The following is a 21,955-nucleotide window of genomic DNA, read 5'->3' as shown; positions in this document are numbered from 1 at the left end:
CAGTAAAAAAGAAGAAAGGATACACAGACATGTAATAAATAAAACATGGACCAAATGATCGTCATTCATGATGACAGAACAGACTGCAACATGCTGGTATTTTCAGATTGGAGCTTTCTGGTTTGATATATGAGGAAAGGGCACATTCAGTTATATTGCTGCTCTGGTTGCAGCATATGCTTCATTTTTCTCTCTGGAAGTTATTTTGACACAAAACTTCAGTGGTGTGTTTTCATCCCATCCTGTGTTGTTGTTTTTTTTTTTTGGGGGGGGGGGGGGGGGGGGTTTATTCTACATGATGCAACATTAAGTCAGAGTTTTCCCTCTGCAGTATTTGCGGTCGGGTCCTGTCAAAATTTTCTTCCTCACTGTCTGCCTGATGTGCAGAACTTCTTAAATTATTTATTTTTTTAAATTCTTTTAAGCTTCTATTTTTTTCACTCAGCAAGATAAAAACAGGATGAGACATTTTTTGGAATAATCACTTTGTATATTTTGTGACACATTCTGTCTTATTTTCTAAGTACTACAGTAAGATTAATGTGGATATTACTAACTGGATTGGTACTACAGAACCTTTCTACTACAAGTGTCAGTCACTTTCATGTAACATTCACAGACAATTCAATGGCTGCATCAGGGGCGCCAGTTCAGTATCTGCAAAGATTGCTACAGCTGGGGATCAATTCACCAGCTTTCCAATGGGTAGATGACCTACTCTACCACCTGAGCCACAGCCACCACAACAGAACAGATGAGATCATTGAGATGATGTTATGAGAACAGATGAACTATTAAGTTCAATGAAATTGTAAAAGTAAGGGTGTAACTAATGAGCGAGACTCCGCTGAGGTTCATTAGCTTGTAAACTTAGCTTATTTAGCCAGACCGTACATTCACAAGACAATTTGTAATACAACAGCCAAAGTCCCTGGGTCAAACCCAGGCTGCTGCATTGAGCTTTGTGGCATATGGTAATCAACTCAGAGAGTTAAACTGTCACCAAACGGCACAAATTTTGAACTGGACACAAAACTGACAGAAAAATTAAAAACAACACTGGGTTGTTAAATGATTTGCTGGTTACTACAAAGTCTTTTTCTTTGTTCTTTTAAGAAGTGGATCCAAAAATTAAGTTATTATTTCTTTGTCCCATTAATATACATTAATGGGACAAAGAAATAATAACTTAATTTTTCCAACACAACAGGAAAGCTTTGGAAATTAATAAAAAACCTCTTTGATGAAATTATAGATTTTCATTCATTTTTTAAAAAGAAATTGTTTTTAAATGTAATGTAATGTAAAGAGTCAAGCCACAAGGCCTTTTTCTTGATAGATCTATAAAAGATATATAAAAGGGAGTTTTTCCTTCCCACTGTTGCCAAAGTGCTTGCTCATCGGTGGTCTACCTTAGAATATAAAGCACCTTGAGGCGACTGTTGTTGTGATTTGACGGTGTATAAATAAAATTGAATTTAACTGAAATTGAATTTAATAGATAAGACACTAGGAGAATGGTGGATAGCAACTATAAAGTTGCATATTGTGAGACTGTACATTGTAGATCCAAATTTTACCAGTTAGGATTCTCCATAAACGCCTGTCATCTATGGAGCACACACTACCATCTGAAATTAAATTACACAGAGATGAAATATTTTACACTAAATGCCAAAGATCTGCAAATCAGATTTAAAGCCCTTTTAATGAATTATACACATAATTTTTTTCGAATTTTTTATCATAACATATTTGAATTTGTATCGTCTTATGTATATTTAATTGTTACTGCGGATTTTTCCCCATTTTTTTTTTTATTGTTGGTAGTTTCATGTCTATAATGTATGTTACTCAATACCATAAAATGTTATTTTTTTGTTTGTTGTGGATGCAAAAACCCACAACACACAAGGACAATGGTTAGTTACTAGCAACAGATAATAAGCTCTCTTTGGAACACCTGCAAAAAACATTGTTTTGGAACTCTTGGAACTTTTATTTGATAGGAACGAGTCTCACACCCAGCTTTTTACAAACTGCCATTTGGGCGGGACTCTTGGCCAAATATTCTCTGTAGAAATGTTTGCCTGACTCCTGGTGCCAATGTAAGAGGTTTTCCTTTGAACATGTAATTAACATGAAGATTTATTTCTCTTTTATCTCAAACCATGATATTTTCCATTCCCTAACTAAAAAGCCACTAAAAATATAAGCCAAAACTGCCCACTTAAACCAGTGTTGAGCTTGTGTCTTTTGGTGAAGGTCTGGTGCTGCCATCCCACACACAGCCCAGTGTGGACTTTGGTGGGTTTTTATATTTTCTCATCTGACAATACTTTTCTGTTGTGCTGCTGCCAAAAGGGTATCCATTGAGAAGCACTTATGATCTAGTGTTAGTATGTCACAACCTGGGAATGGTAATGTGTGGAACAGGAAGTGGAACAAAAGAGTAACTCAAGTTTTATTTACATGATTCAAATACTGTGGTAGACACAAGTTTGCTATGAGCTGTTTACTGTTAGCTTGTCACTTCCACAGCTGGTCTGTCACATGTCTTTTTATCTACTTAACCTTTATTTATATGGTAAATGGTCTGGTTCTTATATAGCACTTTTCTACTCTATCTGAGCATTCAAAGAGCTTTACACAACATCATTGTACACCAGCACTTCCTTATCTATGCTTTTTTCTAAGTTCTTCCTATCGAATTAGATGTCTCATTCTAATTCACATGCATTCATACTGCAATGGATGCATCAGAGTAACATGGGGTTAATATCTTGCCCAACTTGGCATGCAGACTGGAGCAGGGCTGGGATCAAACCACCAGCATTCCGGTTAGTAGGTGATCTGCTCTACACGTGTCAGTGTGTAAGCCAATCTAAAAAGAAAAAGCCAGGGTTTCCAGGGAATTGCATGTAAACTGTGTGCAACTCATTACTACTTTTTAGTCACCAAACTAGGTTGACAGCTAACCCACTGATTAGCTCTGAGGGCTCCTGCTTCCTTATCCCTTTCCAATAAATCTTAATTAAATGAAATGATGTCAATTCCAAAAACAATACCTGGGGGAATGGGGCGGAGGTTGGGACACAGACACAGACACACACAAAAGCTCCAAAAAAATTGTGGGGACTAATGTGACTGATTAGAGCTAACATGTCCTGGCTGCTGGCAGAGAAAGTCCTAAGAGTAGGCACCAAGCTTCAACAAACAAATCTGAATTGCAGACAAATTGCACTCTGCTGCCCCCAATGCAAACCGCTAGCTGTACATTAGGGTGTGGGTAATTTAGCATCCAGTTCCAACAGTTATTAGCTAGTATCACTGTGGGATGGAAGCCATAAGAAAAGACTTATGGCTCACAGAGACTTAGCTGGGAAACAAATCTGTATGTTTACATACATTATAGAAGAATAAATACAGGTAACCCGGCAGTTATAGGTCATTACAGTTTTTCTCAGTCGCTTTGGTGCGTTTCTCAGATCAGAATTGAAATTCTCATAACTATTAGTTCAACCTCCACAACACTCAGTCATTTGTGCACATCATAGTAGCAATTTCTCCTCTCTCTGAACAAACTGCAAATGATTTTGGACATGAATCAGTTGCTTCCATACATTTCCCTGCTGCTTTCTGACATTTCCATTTGCTTATGTCATGTCAGTCAAAAGTAATCATACCTATGGATGCTGAATACTCGTTCCCAATAAAACTAATAGTCATACATCCATTGCTTGAGTCATCACACACAAAATTGTTGAACTAGTTATCACATGCCAAATATTGGCCATCTGTCAAGCAAATCCTATACCTTTCTGTATCATTGTTCCTGGAAATGTCTCCGAAATTGAACAATTGATCTCAGGTGAATTACAGCTGTCACTCATGAGGAGGCGTGTGAAAGTTTAGTTGTAACCAATGACAAACAACTTGTTCACTGTCAATTATGGATGAATCCTGTGAATCCCCAATTGGCAAGCATATATAAACTGCGCAGGAGCTAGTGTGTACCATTTCTACACTTCTGTGACACAAAATGGAAGGTCAGCACCGTGGAAGAGGGGTGAGGATGCGGGGAGGAAGGGGAAGGGGAAGAGGGAGAAGAGGCAGATATAGGCGGATTCCTAATGAAATAAGGGCTACAATTGTGGACCATGTTGTCAATCACGGCCTCACCATGGAGGAGGCTGGTCGAAGGGTGCAACCCAATATTGGAAGAACTACTGTCAGTTCAATCATTCAAACATTCCGTAGGGAAAACAGGTATGCAAACAGTAATACACTGTACTGTACTGTGCCATCTCAGACACATCACATGTTACTGTACTGTATTTGCAATTTCACAAAAAGTTCACTCTGCACCACATAGGATTGTAAGACAACCTCGCGGAGGCGGAAGAGGGCCCCTTTTTACCCCACAGCAAGAAGAAGCCATTTGTGCAATGGTCATTCCAAACAATGCAATAAAGCTGAGAGAAATACAAAGCGCTGTCATAGAGAATTACACGGTATTTGGCAATATTGAATCTGTTTCAATTTCAACAATTGACAGAGTACTCAAGAAAAATGAAATCCACATGAAGCAATTGTATAAAGTGCCATTTGAACGAAACAGTGACAGGGTGAAGGAGATCCGTCACCAGTATGTGCAGGTAAAGCTAGTCTTCTATGTTCTGCACTGCAAACTGTTTTACAGTACTTCGTAGTTTCATGCAGTACACTTGCAATTCCACAGCACATACTCTACAATGTGTTTTACCAAATGCATGCATTACTGTTTGTTACTGTACACAGGCATATTGTGACATTGCATTTCTGTCTCTCTCTAAAGCGTGTACTGGAGCTGGAAGCCAGGGAAACACTGCACACATTCATATATGTTGATGAGGCAGGTTTCAATCTGGCCAAAGGCAGAAGGCGTGGAAGAAATCGCATTGGACAGAGGGCAACCACTGAAGTCCCTGGTCAGCGCGGAGGGAATATTACCATGTGTGCAGACAACGGCGTCCTCACCCATATCCCCCTTCTTGGTCCATACAATACCCAACATCTCCTGACATTTTTAGACACTCTTTACAGGGACCTAGTCCCTGAGAATGAGAGAGGTGGAGGCCAACTCAGCAAGTATGTTGTTGTCTGGGATAATGTCCGTTTTCACCACTCCCATCAGGTCAGAGAGTGGTTTGCAGCACATGACAGAATTCTGGTTGAATATCTCCCTCCATATTCCCCATTCCTTAATCCAATAGAGGAGTTTTTCTCTGCCTGGAGGTGGAAAGTTTATGACCGGCATCCACATGAGCAAATGGCCCTGCTAGCAGCCATGGATGCAGCATGTGACGACATCACAGCAGGGTCCTGCAGAGGATGGATTCGCCACTCCAGGAGATACTTTCCTCGCTGCATTGCGAGGGATAACATCTGTTGTGATGTAGATGAAAATATGTGGCCAGACAGACAGGAACGTCTGGATGTGCCAGCATGATTTACTGTACTGTTACATGTGCTGTTTATTGTTCACATTAGTGCACAGCTCTACCAAATGGGTGATTTTATGTTTACATGTATTCTACAGTGAACAAGTGACTGTAGCATATTTTTCTTTTGCACAATTCTGTAGGATTACAAACACTTCTACACAATGGAAATGTGAAACGTACGTATTCAGTGTCTCAGTTACTCCCAAGACTCCCATAACATCTACAGTGACTTTACTGCACATTTCAGATGGCTGTACAGGTAGGCCATAGTGCTGTCGTCAGCATTTTCAGGTGTCACCAATTGTTTTTGCAATGGGAAACACTGGAATTATAAACTGTCATAGTGGAAACATGACAATGCCATTTGACTATCTTGTTCATAAAGATGGTGTCAAGACTTTTCATTTTGATGGCACTGACAGTTTCATTGACATGGATACTTGCTTTTGAGGTATGGATAATCAATTCTGTGCATGTGACGTGCTTTTGCAGGCTATCCACTAGGTTTTGCAGTTTGCACTAATTGTTTTGGGAAATGCACTAACTGCTGTGCAAATGTTAATGGTGTTCTGAGGAACGCACCAAAGCGACTGAGAAAAACTGTAAATCACATTAAAAAGTGATTATAAGATGTATGTTCCTATATTTGTTTGTAGGTCTTTGACTATGGGTGACACCGAGATTGTGGAGGTTCAACCTACACAGATGCCAAGACACTCACTTTCTTCCATTTCTCTGAAAAAGATCATAGTGTCAGTGATTGGTTGAAAAGTCATCTTAAACACAAAAAGGGAGAGACAGCAGAGTTCACCATGAAGAAAAACTGGAAAAAAACAAAACCTTTATAAAGTCATGGATGAGAAACGCAGACAAAAGCTTCAGTGAATATTTATCAGTGATTTTAACACTCAGTTTTACTTCAGCGTGTTCATAATTCCACAGCGAAAGAAATATTCTGCTCCCTAGAGCACAACACCAGGGAGCAGAATAAAATTCAAAAATAAATTCAAAAAAGTAAAAAGTAAATCTTAAATCAAATTGAATTCAGAGAGGCAGAGGTCGTACGTACGCAGGAAGGCAGTGGGAGTCAGTCTAGCAAAGAACAGGTGAAACGCGTAACTCCAAAGGTCCACAAGGTCATACAGAAGAAAGCCAAGTAAACAAAGAAAGTAAATGATGGTTGGACTTATTGGAAAAAAGTGTTTCTCACAGAACACAGGTGAGACTAATGAGGGCAGGGTATAAAGATATCATCATCACGGATACCAAAACTAAACAGGAAATGACTTGACGGAAACCCAGCAACTATAAAGTAGTTCTTTGTATGTTACCAATTCTTTTCTACAAAAGAGGCTAAGCTAAAGGATCATTAAAAGAAGCACAACAAGAACAAGAGTCTCTGCAAAGCACTGCCATGAGTGCACTCATGCTGTGTATGCATTCATACAGTATGTAGTCACCATTTAGTCTCTCTGTCTCTTGGCCAGCAGAAATCTTTATTCTGCAATCAAGGCTTTTCTCCCCTGAATGTCAGTGTTCTCTAACTCGAGCTGAAACCTGACAAGCATCTGCTCGTGTCCAAAGAGAAAAAGATGTAGGGAAATGAAAAAAAAAAACCTTGGTATGTCAGTGATTGTGCACCCCTGAAGTGGGCCCTGATGAAGCTAATCATTATTGAAACATGAATATAATTTGTTAATCAGACTCTGCTTCACCTGCTAAAATATGAACTCACTCATTTGAAATCTCTTTCAACTCCCACCCACCCCCACTGATTCCCTCTGAATCTTTATTGCTCCCTATCCATCTTCATCTTCCGTACCCTCTGCCTGCCCCTCCCATGCACTCTCGCAGTCCTCTCTTTCACAATATGGCCCCATGCTCGCTGAATGTAAATCATATTTCAGTCTCTTTCATCAGGCGCCTGGCTCTCTAAATGTTCACTGAGCAATTCCAACATAACCAGGCACTACTATTTATACATGTCGACTTCCAAAGAGGCTTGGGATCTGTGTCTGTTTTCAGGCTCCCCCAAATATAAATTAAACCATGTAAATGACATAGGCTACATGCCTAGGTCATATTTTGGGGATTTAAGTCTATAATTATGTGAGCGAGTCACACAAGATCATGTAGATGAGCAAACTGACTGCTATATTAAAACAAGAGTCACCTAAGCTCTGTGCATATGGGCTTTCTCAACAGTAGGTGGGCTGATTTTAATTTTGCCTTCCTTGGTTGGTGATTTTAATCCAGTCTAGAGACTATGTGTAAGGAAGGAATTTTCATCCCTCCTGGAGTAATAATTACAGACAAAATTACCTTCTGTTTTTCAGCAAACCCCCTTGCCCCCCTGTAATTTTAATTACATCCGTGAGTAGGGGTTTTTGTTTGTTTTTCCTCCACAGATCTGTTCCTTCTTCCACATGATATCCATACGCTGTGGAATTTGGATTTTGTGTGAAAATAGAAAAAAAATATCTCGCCAGTCTATCAGAATCACTCCTGTAAACAAAATAAGAATGTTAGGTACAGTACATTCGTTACCACTAATTCAAAAGGACTCTTATGTTATTTGTTATTAATCTCTGTCTCTCTTCCACAGCATGTCTTTTATCCTGTCTTTCTTCTCTCACCCCAACCGGTCGTGGCAGATGGCCACCCCTCTCTGAGCCTGGTTCTGCTGGAGGTTTCTTCCTGTTAAAAGGGAGTTTTTCCTTCCCACTGTCACCAAAGTGCTTGCTCATAGGGGGTCATATGATAGTTGGTTTTTCTCTGTACGTATTATTGTAGGGTCTACCTTACAATATAAAGTGCATTGAGGTGACTGCTGTTGTTATTTGGCACTGTATAAATACAATTGAATTGAATTAGTGCTTATTGGCCATTCTAGTAGTGTGTAGTAGGGATAGTCTTCTGAGCCTTTTGATTGAGTGCTGAGAGATTATTTGTTTGGCCACTTAAAAAGATAATATTATTTTTCTGATAGGGTTATTGCAGTTGTAAAGACTAATGATGCATTTTTTCCACTTCTTCCCTTTCATGTTAAGAGTTTAAATGAACATCTACCAAATGCAAGTCTGACACTTGGAATAAATTCCAGATCCTTTATCTGCTTAATTTGTCATGAAATAATGAAAGAACGAGCCTCACCTGGGCATCAAACCATTTGCCAGTCAACTGTCCAATTATTCTCTAAAAACTGAAGAGTGTCTTTAAAAAAAATTATTTAAACCCCTTGAATTTAAACTGAAATTCTGCCCTTGTGAAATCAGTCACTACCACAACCAGCTGTTTCTTTCACATGCATCAATCAACACTTTACAAACATAATAGCACAAAGGTTGCATTATATAATAGTATCAGCATCTCTGCAAGAAAAAGAAAAACTCAAATACAACCTGGGTTTTTTGAGGTTGTCCTACAGATGGAGTGTCCTACGTGTTATACATACTTGTGCAGATTTATATTTTTTGAAAGTAAGTAAAAAAAATCTTAGTTTTGTTTCCCTTTAAACTAACAGAAGATATACTGACTATAAACGTCTACTACTTGTAAGCATGGCCATGTTTGCCATTATATTTGTCGTTTATATTTTCCAGTCAAAGATTTCGTGTGACTAAGTATAGATTTACAGAGCTGTTAGCATAGCTATGGCTTAACTGTAACCTCCTCTTTATTCTCTGCATTTTCAATGCTCTAGTCAACAGGTTTACAACCACCTAATTTGCATTGTGCGCCTTATCTCAGGAGCACTTCCTCTTTTGTTTCGCTATGGCAACAATGATTGGGGTATGTGCAGTGGTGCACTTGCAACGCCACACTGAATTTTTCAAAGAATGAGCCTTGAGGTCTTGGACTGTTTATCACACATGCTTTTATGGGGCTGTGCATATAATACTGGTTTAGAAAAAAAGACCATGTGAGTCACACGGAAATCTGTATGGAAAAAACAGAGAACTGGAGATATGCATTCATTTCCCACACATGGAAATTGATTATCATATATTGGAAATGTACATATGATACATTACAGTACCTATAGAAACAACCTTAACAACCACAGACTTAAATAAACAGAAAATTTTATACTTGTACACTCCATAAACAAACCAAACAACGCTAGGAAAAAGACTCCTTTGAGTCAAATAAAGCAGAGCGATTTAGAGCTTCTGTTTGGTAGCGTGTGACTATTCTCACATCCAAGCAGACAAGCAACAAACCTTCATCATCATGCAGCAAGACTAGCAACTCACACACACATGCCTGTGATGCCAGCTCCATTAAAAGATTTGAATCAGAGACAAAATAGATGCCTGGTAAAGTGTTAATGGAATTTTTACGAGCCCAATGCACTTGATAAAGACGCTAGCATCCTCATCAAGTCTGGATTGATTTCTTGCAGGGACATGTTGTGGCCCTTAGTTTATTTAATATTTAATTAAGTGCGTTTAGGTATGGTGGTGCATATTGATTGATCTCGTCTTTTTATTTTGTGGAAAATGGTTCACAATTAAGCAAAAGGCAGTCTCATTTTTCAGCTTTCAGCATGTCATCTGGCACTTTACAATGGGATTCCTAAGTGTGACAGAGTGGCAAAATCCCACTCACTTAAAAGCAGGCAAAAGACGACTTTAAAAAAGCAGCACAAATGAACTATATGAAAAGCCTAATGCATTGCTTCTTTTACTGCCTTTCATATCAAACACTCTTTGAATAAAGGTCTTTCCTCAAGAGTATATCGTGAAAGCTTTAGAGAAAATATTTCCAACTATTGCTTGAATCAGTCCAAATGTCTGAGAGTGAGTCAGTGACAGTGATGATTTAGGTTATGAAAATAAACTGGGGGAACATTCCAGACCTCTTGTGCCGCTGTCCGAATTTATGTAGACACAGTTTGAGCCAGAAACTAGAGACCATGAGACCTCTGCCTAAAAAAGCTTAGACAGCTCTCTATCTTTAACCATGTTATCCTGTTACCCAGCTGTGACCAGGATTATACCATAGTATGAAATCCTTTTAAACTCTGTTATGTTGGGTTTAAAATCCACCAGATGCATCAGAATTAAATGTTTCACCGTTTATGTAAATCCTGATAATCTGACAGCCTTAGACAAATAAAAAGGCCATTTTAAGACATCTTCTGGGATTAGGAATCAACTGTAATTAGCATAGGTGATGAGCAATTGTCTCACCATGATAACTTCCTGATTAAGACCATATTATTTATCTTTCTTTGCACACAGTTTGACCTATACTGTGACTGCTGTGAACCTCAGCTTACCTCCTCAGTCCAACAGATGTTACACTGCCACCCACTGGCAAACAGCGGCCATCGCATCATGAATGAGCACCAACTCATGGCATGAAAGCCAGAAAGCCATGTGTATACATTTTAACCATCTAGTGTCCTGGTCAGTGGCCTACATTTGTGCATATATACAAAGCCCATTCAAGCTTTAAAGAGTTAAACATGACACAGCACCACCACATCTGTTTAAAGCATGTGTTTATTCTTCCTTGTGTACACAGTCATGACCAGGAGGGCAGGCAGATGTTGTAAACGCAAGCCAGTATCCCACGCATACTACACAACTGCAAAAAAACATACTCCTTGCACAATAAAACCTTACATCATTTCAAATCCACGATTGTTGCGAACAATCCTCTCAGTCCTCTCTCCCCACCAACACTGTGGATTCTGGCCACGGCTGAGCGACCACCCGGGAATCCATCACACATTACTTTTGCTGACCATCGAATGGCATTGTGCTGTTTAAATAAATGAAATGGAGCGCAGATAGAAAAATGCTGTGCATCATCAAATATGAAGCACTACAATATAGATAAGCTGGAGATGAGGTCAGGTTTTATAGCCAGCCGGTTGCAGAGAGCTAGTCCTCACTCTCTCTGGGAATCTGGGAATACTGCCCATATGCTCCACTGACACTGACTACAGGCTTGTTTCTTTTTTTTTTGTTTTTTTTTTTTCTACGGAGCAGATTATGAGCACTCATGATACAGTGCCAAGATACAGCATGTGTAGCAGTGCCAGCTTATGACACCCAGACTTTTGACCAGCTGTACAGATTGTTACCTAAAAAGAATGTAAATAACTGATCCATTTTTGTTTTCTTAGAGAGACACACGTAAGAGAGAAATATGTTTGAATATATATATATATATATATATATATATATATATATATATATATATATATATATATATATATATATATATATATATATATATATATATATAAAAAGAACCAACTCATAATTAGAAGACTTGAGTCTGATAGAAAATTTTGCAAGGTGGTAACCTGATTAGTTAAGAAACAAAGAAAGACAAAGGTAACTGTTTCCCAGAAGCATTATGGTAGCTGTCTTTACTGGAAGTAGACTGTAAATACAGTAGTAAAATATGCAAAACTCTGTCCTAAAAAAAACTCTTTTCTTTTATCTAGGGATGACAACTGAGAACTGGTTCTTGTGGGGAAGAAACTAAGAATTCCAATAATTCCTTGGAATTTTTTAGTCTGCGTGCCTATCAATTCTACAGTTGTGCTACAATCAGCTGATTTCAGTTTGTGTGGTGCGTCTACAGCGTGATTATAGACATTAATTTTAGTTTTACTGCACAAAATAACGGGAGCAATTATTATTTAGCAATAATATTAGCATACTTACCCAGTATTTAATATTGCAGTCATGTAGGAAAGTAATTATTTTAACCAAATATGAAATTTCATACAGAAAAGTCATAACAAACCCTAACATGTTTTTATTTTTTAAGCAGCAGTTAATAATTAGGAAGGCTGTTGATTGGTATTGCAGTTCTACCTCTAATTGAGGTTTCGCTTTAGAAAACTGGTATATATTAATTGTCTAATAAAATAACATTAATATTTATGTCACACTCTTTCTTTGAGCAGAAAAATAAGCCATGAACACAATACTGACGTTTTAAGCTCGTTAATAAAATGACAGTAAATTTAAAAGAAAATCACAGTTTCCCCTCCTGCTTTGTGATACTGTATTGATTATGTTTAAAAATGACTTCTGCTTTTGGTCTACAGTGAAAAAATACTTCTCTCTTTATCTGCTGAATGCTATTGTTAGCTAGTAGCTATTAACAAAAACAATATCCTGCTACAGATGTAAAATGTGCTAACGGTAGACATAAGCATAACTGAAGCAGTAATGCGTATGGATAAAGAAGAGCAAGCATGTGTCTCTTCATGTTTGCCACTACAAGTCACTTCTCTCACCTTACAAAGACTCATTTAACGCCTTGTTACAGAAAAACTCTTTGCTGAAACAGCTTTACTAAGCCAAATACTACAAGACTGACTGATAACACTGAGAACACATGTATCCACATTTCTTTGTGTATCAAAGCCTAGCACCATTTTCCTAATGGTGAGATAACAAAGTTTTATACATGGGAAACTGAAATGCAAGAGCCAAAATAAAGCCAAAGTGTAGGTGTTAATTCCTGAGATTGTTAGAGGTCAGATAAGTGTAGTCCACACCGCTCTGATTAAGAAAAAAATAGGATATACTAAAAGATAAACTTAAAAGCTAAAGAAAACGTCTGAAGATGCTATGGTTAAATCTTGACTTTAGTGAGGTACCTCATTAGTCACAGACATAAAATGTTTTCATCTCAGGGGCCAGGTGTGAATTCTGATGGACCCACCTCTCTCCTCTCTTTCTCTCTTCTCAGTCTAACACAGAAGCTTCACGCTGCTTCCAGCAGCAGCCGACATACCAATTACAGGGTTATTTTTAAAATCCTGCTTAACCATAAAGCCCCCAAAATAGGTCTTAAATAACAGGGTGTCAAATATCAGTGCATCTCTGCCACCACTCGGCACCGTTGTATATTTAAAAATACATGGTCCATAATTCATCAACTGTTTTGGATTTTGTTGCCTTTTATTTTATGCGTTTGGAATAATTTAAGGGGTTTGAATTGGTCTCTAAACCACATTAGGAACAAAAAAGTAGGTCATCTGGGCCTTTTTGTCCCATCATCAGACATTTGGTAAATGGGAGCTTGTCTCATAATGGAACACTTCAATTCCAACAGACTTAGATTTTCCCCTCAGAGAAGCCAGCTTGGATGGAAAAACAAAGCTAGAGAGAGAAGGCCGTCCTCCTCTTGGGTAAGGAGACGTGTCCTAGAAGCATTTTCCCCCAGAATCAACAAAGTGATGGAAACTGCCAGCAAGATAACTGTACTAAAGTAAATAGAGAGATAAACAGCACTGTGTGTTTTCTTTCCCATTATATCCAAAAATAAGTCACCAGTAAAGGTCAGCTCCTGCCAGTACATAAAGAAAGAGAGCTACAGTCTGCAGCAGTGAAATCTGCATAGTGTACACTTTCACTCCACATAAACTTGATGGCTTTTGCCTGAAGCATGACTTCACAGTCATGTTACCACTACTGACTTTACATTTTTCTGAAGGTTGCAAGAGCTTTTCAATTTGTTCAAATGCGCATTGCATTAAAGCCATCCATCTACCTGACACACTCAGCAAAAAGTGGCAGTTACCTATACCACTTATTTCCCCTGGAGAAAAACGGATGTCACTGCTCACAAAAGTGCAGTTCACATTGCAATATAAAGACAAAACTTCACAGTCAAAGTACTTACTGTGTTTCCTACAGCGGGCTTCTCAAACATCCTCTTCAGGCTATCGAGCGGGATGTCAAACCTCTCAATCCTCTTAGCCTGTAGGTCCTCTCTGAGCACCGGATCATCTGATGCTTCTACCTGTAGCCCAGAGGGACTCTGAGAAACGGAGCCCGAGGTCACACTCGCCACCTCCTCTCTATTTCCTGATTGAATTTCCATTGTTGTAAAGAAACCGTACACCCCCACTACCTCTTTTCTCTTCAGGTTGATGCACTGAGGGGAAGTCTATTGTGTCAGGTGAGTCAGGAAGCGAGGGGGGTATGAGAGGATGAGGGACAGAGATGAGATGTTACTCGAGTCCTTCTCTGTCTAGAGAGCGCTCTGGGTTGTGCAGGCACGGTAAGAGGCTCGAGGAAGGAGGAGGAGAATAGCAAAAGTTTACAGGGAAAGTTTTTCCTTTCTCCTCTGCCCTCGAATCACTCATGCTCACAGAAGACTAGGTAAAGTCACATGTTTACAAAAAAGAGAAGCTGTCTGCCTGAGAATAAAGAAGCGGGAAATGGGACAGGGAACCCTAACCTTCTGTTAAGTTTCTTCTTTAACAGCTTAAAATATATAGTTAATAATGTTCAAATAGCTTAAGGATTCCTTAATTACATTCATAATAATACATTTACATTATATTTAGATACATTTTATGGCAAATGTATCATTTGACTCGTGTTGATTGTACATATAAAACAGACTTTTGTGTAAGGCAAAGATGTAAAGCTAAACCATTTGTGCTGTTTCAGCTTCTGTGTTCTGGTGTTTTAGATGCTATCACAGTAAATGTTAGAAATGACACCTGTGCTTTTCCAGGACTCACATTTGCCATCCGCCATGAAGTTCGTTTTGTCATCAAGAAGGAGGTCCAGCTAGAAATTTCTGTGAAAATGCACAAATCCATGTGCACATTTAGCAACTTAATTTCTCTTACACTTGTTCATTTCTGTAGTTGTGCACGACTACTAATTAAATATAAGCAGTGGGATTGTGAAAACCTGAAAACTGACTGTGGGTTTTCACAAAACTTGCAGCTGCTGCAAATGCATTTTAGAAACTCCTCCAAAATAAAAGCTTCCTGGAAGCACATAAGGGTTCCAGGTAGGTTTACTCCTATTTGTTTCACAATCCTTCAGATTTCTCACTGGTCACTCAAGTCACTGATTCAAATTTTATGCTCGTGCTAATAACTGAGAAGCACATGCTGCGGCTGGCCTCAAGCCACCTGTTGATGGTTAAACTGTATATAGCCTGAACTAACAAATGTTCTAACACTGAGCTGTGTGTAACATTTCCTTTGTAACCTTCATCAAATGTGACATTTTATATCAGTTCTGAAGAAAACCAGATAACCATAGAGACAAACTGGTTGATTTTCCTGCTATTTTTATAGATATAACACACACCATTGACAACTGTGGGACCACAAACCAACCCCAGCAGTTTTCCAGGAAGCAGGTTAACAGCTTTTTGCCTCACCCATCCTCCCGTTGACACCAGGTCCGGGGAGGGTAGGAGAGCCTATTATTTCTGAACAAATGATGGAAGGCCCTTAACACCTAAGCTGATGGCCCACGCTGCATCCATGAAGGCAAATATATTGTTAATGTTTCAACAACTGCACCACCTCTTCCCGGGGAGTGTTTTCCTTTACTGACTACTAACACAAAGAGAGAAATGAACACTTTAACTCAGTTTCCTCTTGCACTGCTTACATTTAACTTCTGAAAAATTTATTTCAACTGTCTCATCCTGTAAAAGTGTCATTTCCACTATGTTGTCCCATGTTTACACTCTTAATGGGGAGCAAGGGAAGCACCTGGAGTCACTGTTTTCACCTCACATGAGCTGGCAAAGCTGAGCAGGAGGCAAATGGTGAAGAACAGAGTGGGAGGAGAGAGGAAGAGCCACGAGAAAAGCTTAGTTACAGGACTAGATAGAAAGAAAAACAGTAGTTATGTGGCTGAAACAGGGAGTTACAGCCACAGCAGAAACATCAATACACAAACAGAGAGAAAAGAATCGAGAAGCAATCCAGATAATCCAGTCTTAATGAATGAGTGGTCATGATATATTCATCTGATAGTACTTTAGAGGACACAGTATCACTCTATTTATACCAGCAGCACATACATTATTCAGAAATGGCCAGAGTGTGTCACTTTCTGCTGGATCCTGTGTCCACTGAGGCCACTCAGCTTACTGCAGTTACTCTGATATACACAGAAGAAAAGAACTACAAGTGTAGTTTTGTACCTGATTAAGCCACTTTCTATTTCCAACGTTATTTCACTTCTGCAAGCGAAGGTCAGTTTTAAAGAAAATTGGCCACTGAGAACATGTTCTGGACTAATGAAGTAGTTAAGAGTTTCTGTGATATGCATCTTGATGTGTAGCATAGTCAAAACAGATAGAAACACTCACATATGCACAAGCTTATACACACTGTTTGAAGTGCAGGGATAAGTAGAAGGGGACACATAAAGTCCCCTAACACAAAGTTTTAGAGAGGATTTTCTTCATTAACAGATGATATAAGGGACATTATGGTGAAGATTCAGCAGGGTACAAACACTGTCTGCTTCTATTAAAGAAAAGATGCTGCTGGTTGTGTGTGGGCTCCCTCGCTGGTTTTTGGCCAAGCACTCCAGACGACTGTATTTAGAGGACAGGCTGAAATATGATTCTTTTGATAAGACAAGAAGATGGAAGCAGCAATTCACATTTTATTTTTCTACAATGCCACAAATTATATCTAGACACAGATGTCATATATTCCAGTAAACCACTGAATGATATTGCTACCAAATACGAGCACTTAGCATAGTTTAACATGGCACCACTTAAAGGGTCAAAAGGTCCTTCTGGTTCTCAAGAAAAGTCTGGAAATGTAGCAGCATCCCACAGCCCTGATGCCTTGCTAAAATGTCACCTCAATGCACATTATTTATTATTGTTAGTTTCTTTATGTTGCAGAGAATGCCTAAAACACCCAGCATTTATTGATTGATTGTGATGTTCCTTTTCAGCTAAAGATAAACGGCCTTTGGAAGGCCTGGCTTATCCTGCATTATTATACTCATAAATAAACTATATAAACTGTGATTCAAGTGACTAAACCTGGAGAGTTATCATCTGTACCTCTCTAGCTGCTGGCTTCTTTTAGCCATTTGTTTTAATTTCATGGATTTATACTAGTTTGGTTCTGTCTTGCATGAAAACCTTTCCCCCGACACAACAGACCTCTGGTTTATGCAATGAACTCACTTTACCTTAACACCAGATAACTACATTTAAGAAAGGGAACTTTTGCTGTTTGGGCACCCATGGGCAGCTTTTAGGGCCTCTGTAGCTAGGATATGTTCAAAACAAGGCAAAACTTCATCAGATGATAATCTATGCCTTTGACCAACTTGTATTTAATGCCAGTTAAATTAGTACAGTTTTAACAAATTTATAGTGGAATAAAATATACGTCTAACTTCTAATCTAAAACTAAATATTTCAATTTGAATTCTAAGTTTAATGTAAAATAAGCTGGATCAACCCATGGGCAATTAGGACCTGTGTTAGCATCTACTGAGTGTTGGCATGTTTTAGCCTTTCAGATACAGAATTTCAGAATAAACAGGCACTATTGGGCACTGTGATAAAGATGTGACAAACATTCTGACAAACCTACTCTACACTGTCTTCTCAGGACCAAACAAACTTAATCAGAAACATATGCTTTTCTAACCTTATACTCATAATTTCATCACAGAAATCAAAACATTGAAGCTATTTTTCTACAATGTCTCAAATGATTAATATTATTGTGCTAATGCTTCCTGTTTTTCTTGGTGTTCTCTGCTTATGCCTCTGACTTCCTTGACCTGACTTCACGCACCCTGCAACGTGTCCATGGAAGGAGCTGTGTGCCCATTATGCTTGTTACAGTTTAATACGTCTGAGCAAGGTCTCGCTTTTTCTTTGTGTGGCACTTCCTCACAGTCTTGTGAAGTACCTCTTCTCTGTAAGGCCGGACTGGTTGCCAGGCTTGCTTCTTTTACTGACCTAATGAAATAGCGTCACTGAAATATTTTCCGACCACCTCAGATTGTTGGCGGTTGACAGACTCTGAAACTTGAAATTGTAAACATGTTCCAGTTCAGCACCTTTAATACACACAGGTTCCAGAGGGGGAGCTTTCTTCTTGAAATCCAGGATAAGCTCCTTGGTCTAGTCAGTGTTGTGGAAAAGACTGCATTCTTCCCCATCACTTCTGTAGAATTTATGAAATGATAATATTTCTCAGTGTTATATAACAAAAAAAGCTGTTAAAAGAAACAAGCGCCTGTATGAAGCGCCTTGAGGCAACTTTTGTTGTGATTTGGCGCTATATAAATAAAATTGAAATTGAGACATGCAGCCAATTTTATATTATGACCTCTACTTTGTTATTCAGAATGCGCTTTCTGATCACTTTCTAGGGACACAGGTAGACACAGCATTCAGTATCAGATGACAGCAACACTTCTCCTATTACTGAGGTTTTTACTTCCTGCTGTGCCTCCATTAAGATACAGCAGGCTAGAGGAGAGCGATGTACAATCTTAACAACCGTGTCTATCAAAAAGGAAAGCAGCACAATGCACGGTCTTTGAAGGTGAAGCAACAGAACGTGCAAAGAAGTAAAACTCAACTCTTTGTGAATAGCTACATTTCCTGGTTGGATTTATGCATCCGTATACTTGCAATATTGTCTCTAGCAAATCAGTTCATTTAGAGTCTTTAAAGTTGGGTTGCACTGCAAAGTGCAGTGATTTTGGAGTTCTGTGAAAGGATCAAATCTTGATAGCTTTAGGGTGCAATGCGAGAGTGAATGCTCTGAGATCATCCCAGACCGTGTAGCTGGCTTGTTTGGCTTGGGGCCTCGCCTGCAGAGCTCTTTAAACAGACCAGACAGATGGAGACGCCATCTGCTCTCCTGACTGGCTCTCAGCCACCTCCTCCTCTTCTGACTTGGAAAAAAATGACTGTTTCATCTTTTTCACATTCACACACCACAGCTGGCCCCAACTTGTACTGTGTTTTAATGGGAGCATAAACAGTGAAATACTTTGTATCTGCTTGTAACAGGTTTTTTAATGGGCCACTAGGTTAACTAAGTAAGATCCGGGCACCTTATGGGCTCTTACAGGGATATATTTCCAGCAAAACATCACATTTAGTGCCCTTTTTGACATGTATACTGGGCAATAAAAATATTTATTTTGTCACATTTAGCCAAAATATGCTGTTACTGGTGACGTTAACCTTGATAGTAGAGTTGTTGGATGTGTATTTGAATGGCTACATAATAAGTCTGTTTTAAAGGTGAAGTCTGCCATCTGGTGCTTACTCCCTGGAAACACACAGAGGAATCATTGGAGGTCATTTACTTAAGTAAAAACTCATTCACAAAAAAACCAGAGGCTTATATTGGATAGAAAATGCAGTGCAACTACAAATCATAGGGTGGGTACTTTGTACACATTTCAAGACAACACGCTTTTCTTTATTTATTTTTTTAAAGAAAAATGAGAAATGGGATAGCAGTGATTTATTATGACATGCAAACTGCATAGAATTACAGCATCTACAGCAAAAATCAAGTGTACAAATCTAATGAGCTTGAAGGTCAATATTTTGCTTATTGTTCAGCACAGTCTGTACTCAGGCTTTCTTGTCATTTCTTTTAGTCTTCAGTATTAGACTCCAAGGCTCATTGAAGGAATTTCCAAAGCTTCTTTTCGATCTTGGGTGCTTCATGTTCTACACGTCCACTGCTTCGGTAATATCTGAGGTCCAGCCAGTCCATGAAAAATTCTGCCAGGACAAACTGGAAAAAGGTCAGTGATTTTAATTTCAGATTCACAATAGGCGAGTATTTGCAGTTGTTCAGAAATGTACTGATATTTTACAGATGGCTGTGGACACAGTACCTGTCTTTTTACCTCTTCTATACAGAGTGATGAGGGATTTAACCTAAATCTTTAGATTCATCACTACATAAGACTGGTTGTCACCAATTAACATTCCTCCGTGAACGACTTCTTCACAGTCGCTCTTCCGCTGAATCATTTCTAAGGTGTCAGTGAAAGTAGATGGTTTCACTGAAGGGCCAGATACATCTCCCTGGTCCTGTTTCAGGTCTTTGCTGGATTTTTTTCCTATTTCTTTAGGGAATGACATTCAGATACCGATCATCTGGTATAGATGGGATCTGGTTTTTGGGTGACACTTGGTCTTTTGTCCTCGACTTCTTCACTTTCATTAAATTACCCCAGCATGGACTGCACACTATAGTTTTTGGCTAATAGCTCTTTGGAAATCACCATATTTGTGAATTAACAGAGATTCCTGTGACTGGACTTAAAATTAGTGGAAAAACATGCAAAACACTGACATTAAAAAAATCACTTAAAATCTGTATTTTTCTCCAGAGTTTATAGTAGGAATAAAGGAGCTATTAGCTATTTAAAAAAACCATTAAAAAATTGCACTTTTTTTGTAATCACTGTTTCTTTAAAAACACTACTGGTACTGCTGGGCTGCCTAAAACAGTTGCTAAGCTAGTTACTGCTAGTAGATTAATGATACTTATTTCGTTAATTTGCAATACAATTATGATAAAACAAGACTGTGGAAAACAGAATATAGGTTGAAATGAAAATGAAAATAGCAGTGGTTGTAGGTAACCTTAATCATCTCTTTTCTTTCCCCCAAGAAATCATTTAAATATGTTCTGATAAATTCTAAAAAATATTCTTCTTCTTTTAACCACTTGTAAGATAAAAAGTTCATTCCATGGACCTTAGCCATACTGGAGCTGGAGCCCACTGTTCAAAATACTAAGAATAGATTTGATGCAGACTGATAACAGATAAGAAAAAGCTATATGTTCCTCTTTGTATTTTCTTATTCTCATTCTTGAGCCAGAAAATCAAATAAACCAAACTAACAAATGTTAGCTGTAGAAACGTGTACACAGATTTCCCTCAGCACATTTTTCTACAGCTAACATCCTGTTTTTCTGTCAGAATCTTGCCCACACGATGTCCAGCAGGACATGCTGTATGTCACTGATAACTTAATGTGAGCTGAATATTATGGGTGGAAATGACCATACCACAATGTCTCAGTGAGGGATCCAGGCAGGAAAATAAAACTGTGAGCCAGGCTTTTAATCTGCTCGGAATGCTATTTTCCAATGCTTCTGCATATTTTCAGCCCCACACACCACTTTTCATTATGTCCAGCATTCTTATGTCCAATTTAGAAATCTGTTAATACACAGATTTTGACCTTCCTCAGATCTACCAGCCAGAAATGTTTATGTTTGGGGAAAATTAAATTACAGCGCAATTATTATATATATTTTTTTATTTCTCTTACATTTTTGTGCCCAATGTTAACCAGTTCCCTCAGCCCAACCAGCTCTCTCATTTTGTATTTTTATTGTAGAGGTCTGTTTTGGTTACCGAGTCCTTTGACTGAGTCGCTGGGGAAATAATTACACCCAGCCAGGCAGCAAAACAGGACAAAGAGTTAATGATGGGCTCCTGACTCAAGCTGAAGCAAAGATTTGCAGTAAAAAGATGGCGTCATTGACAAAGAACACCCTCTGCTGGTCACTGATGGCGTGACATATTAGGGCTGAGGGCTGTGGCAATCACTTCAGTTAAATGGTTAGTAAGCAGAAGGGCTATAAAAACATTTGGAGGTCATCTGACCACTGAGAAAAAATTGTCATC

General features: G+C 38.7%; 1 protein-coding gene across 2 annotated transcripts in view; it reads right to left on the bottom strand.

The window, feature by feature from the left end:
- xirp2a (xin actin binding repeat containing 2a) overlaps positions 1-14,485 on the bottom strand; it is a 79,208-nt gene extending 64,723 nt beyond the window's left edge. The window contains exon 1 of one of the 2 annotated variants that reach the window (XM_086284345.1): positions 14,151-14,485. In XM_086284345.1, the coding sequence (XP_086140471.1) occupies positions 14,151-14,351 (201 nt within the window). In that variant the 5' untranslated portion in view covers positions 14,352-14,485. The remainder of the gene's footprint in view (positions 1-14,150) is intronic. The other variant, XM_086284347.1, reaches the window with a different exon arrangement.
- Positions 14,486-21,955: the final 7,470 nt, after the last annotated feature.

This window comes from Aulonocara sp. 'chitande type north' Nkhata Bay, linkage group LG23, assembly GCF_057382095.1.
Source record: "Aulonocara sp. 'chitande type north' Nkhata Bay isolate Kocher_YH1m ecotype deep benthic linkage group LG23, A_spYH_male_GT1.1, whole genome shotgun sequence".
Lineage (NCBI taxonomy): Eukaryota > Metazoa > Chordata > Actinopteri > Cichliformes > Cichlidae > Aulonocara > Aulonocara sp. 'chitande type north' Nkhata Bay.
The sequence above is the reverse complement of the archived record's forward strand: the minus strand, read 5'-3'. Positions and strand labels throughout refer to the sequence as shown.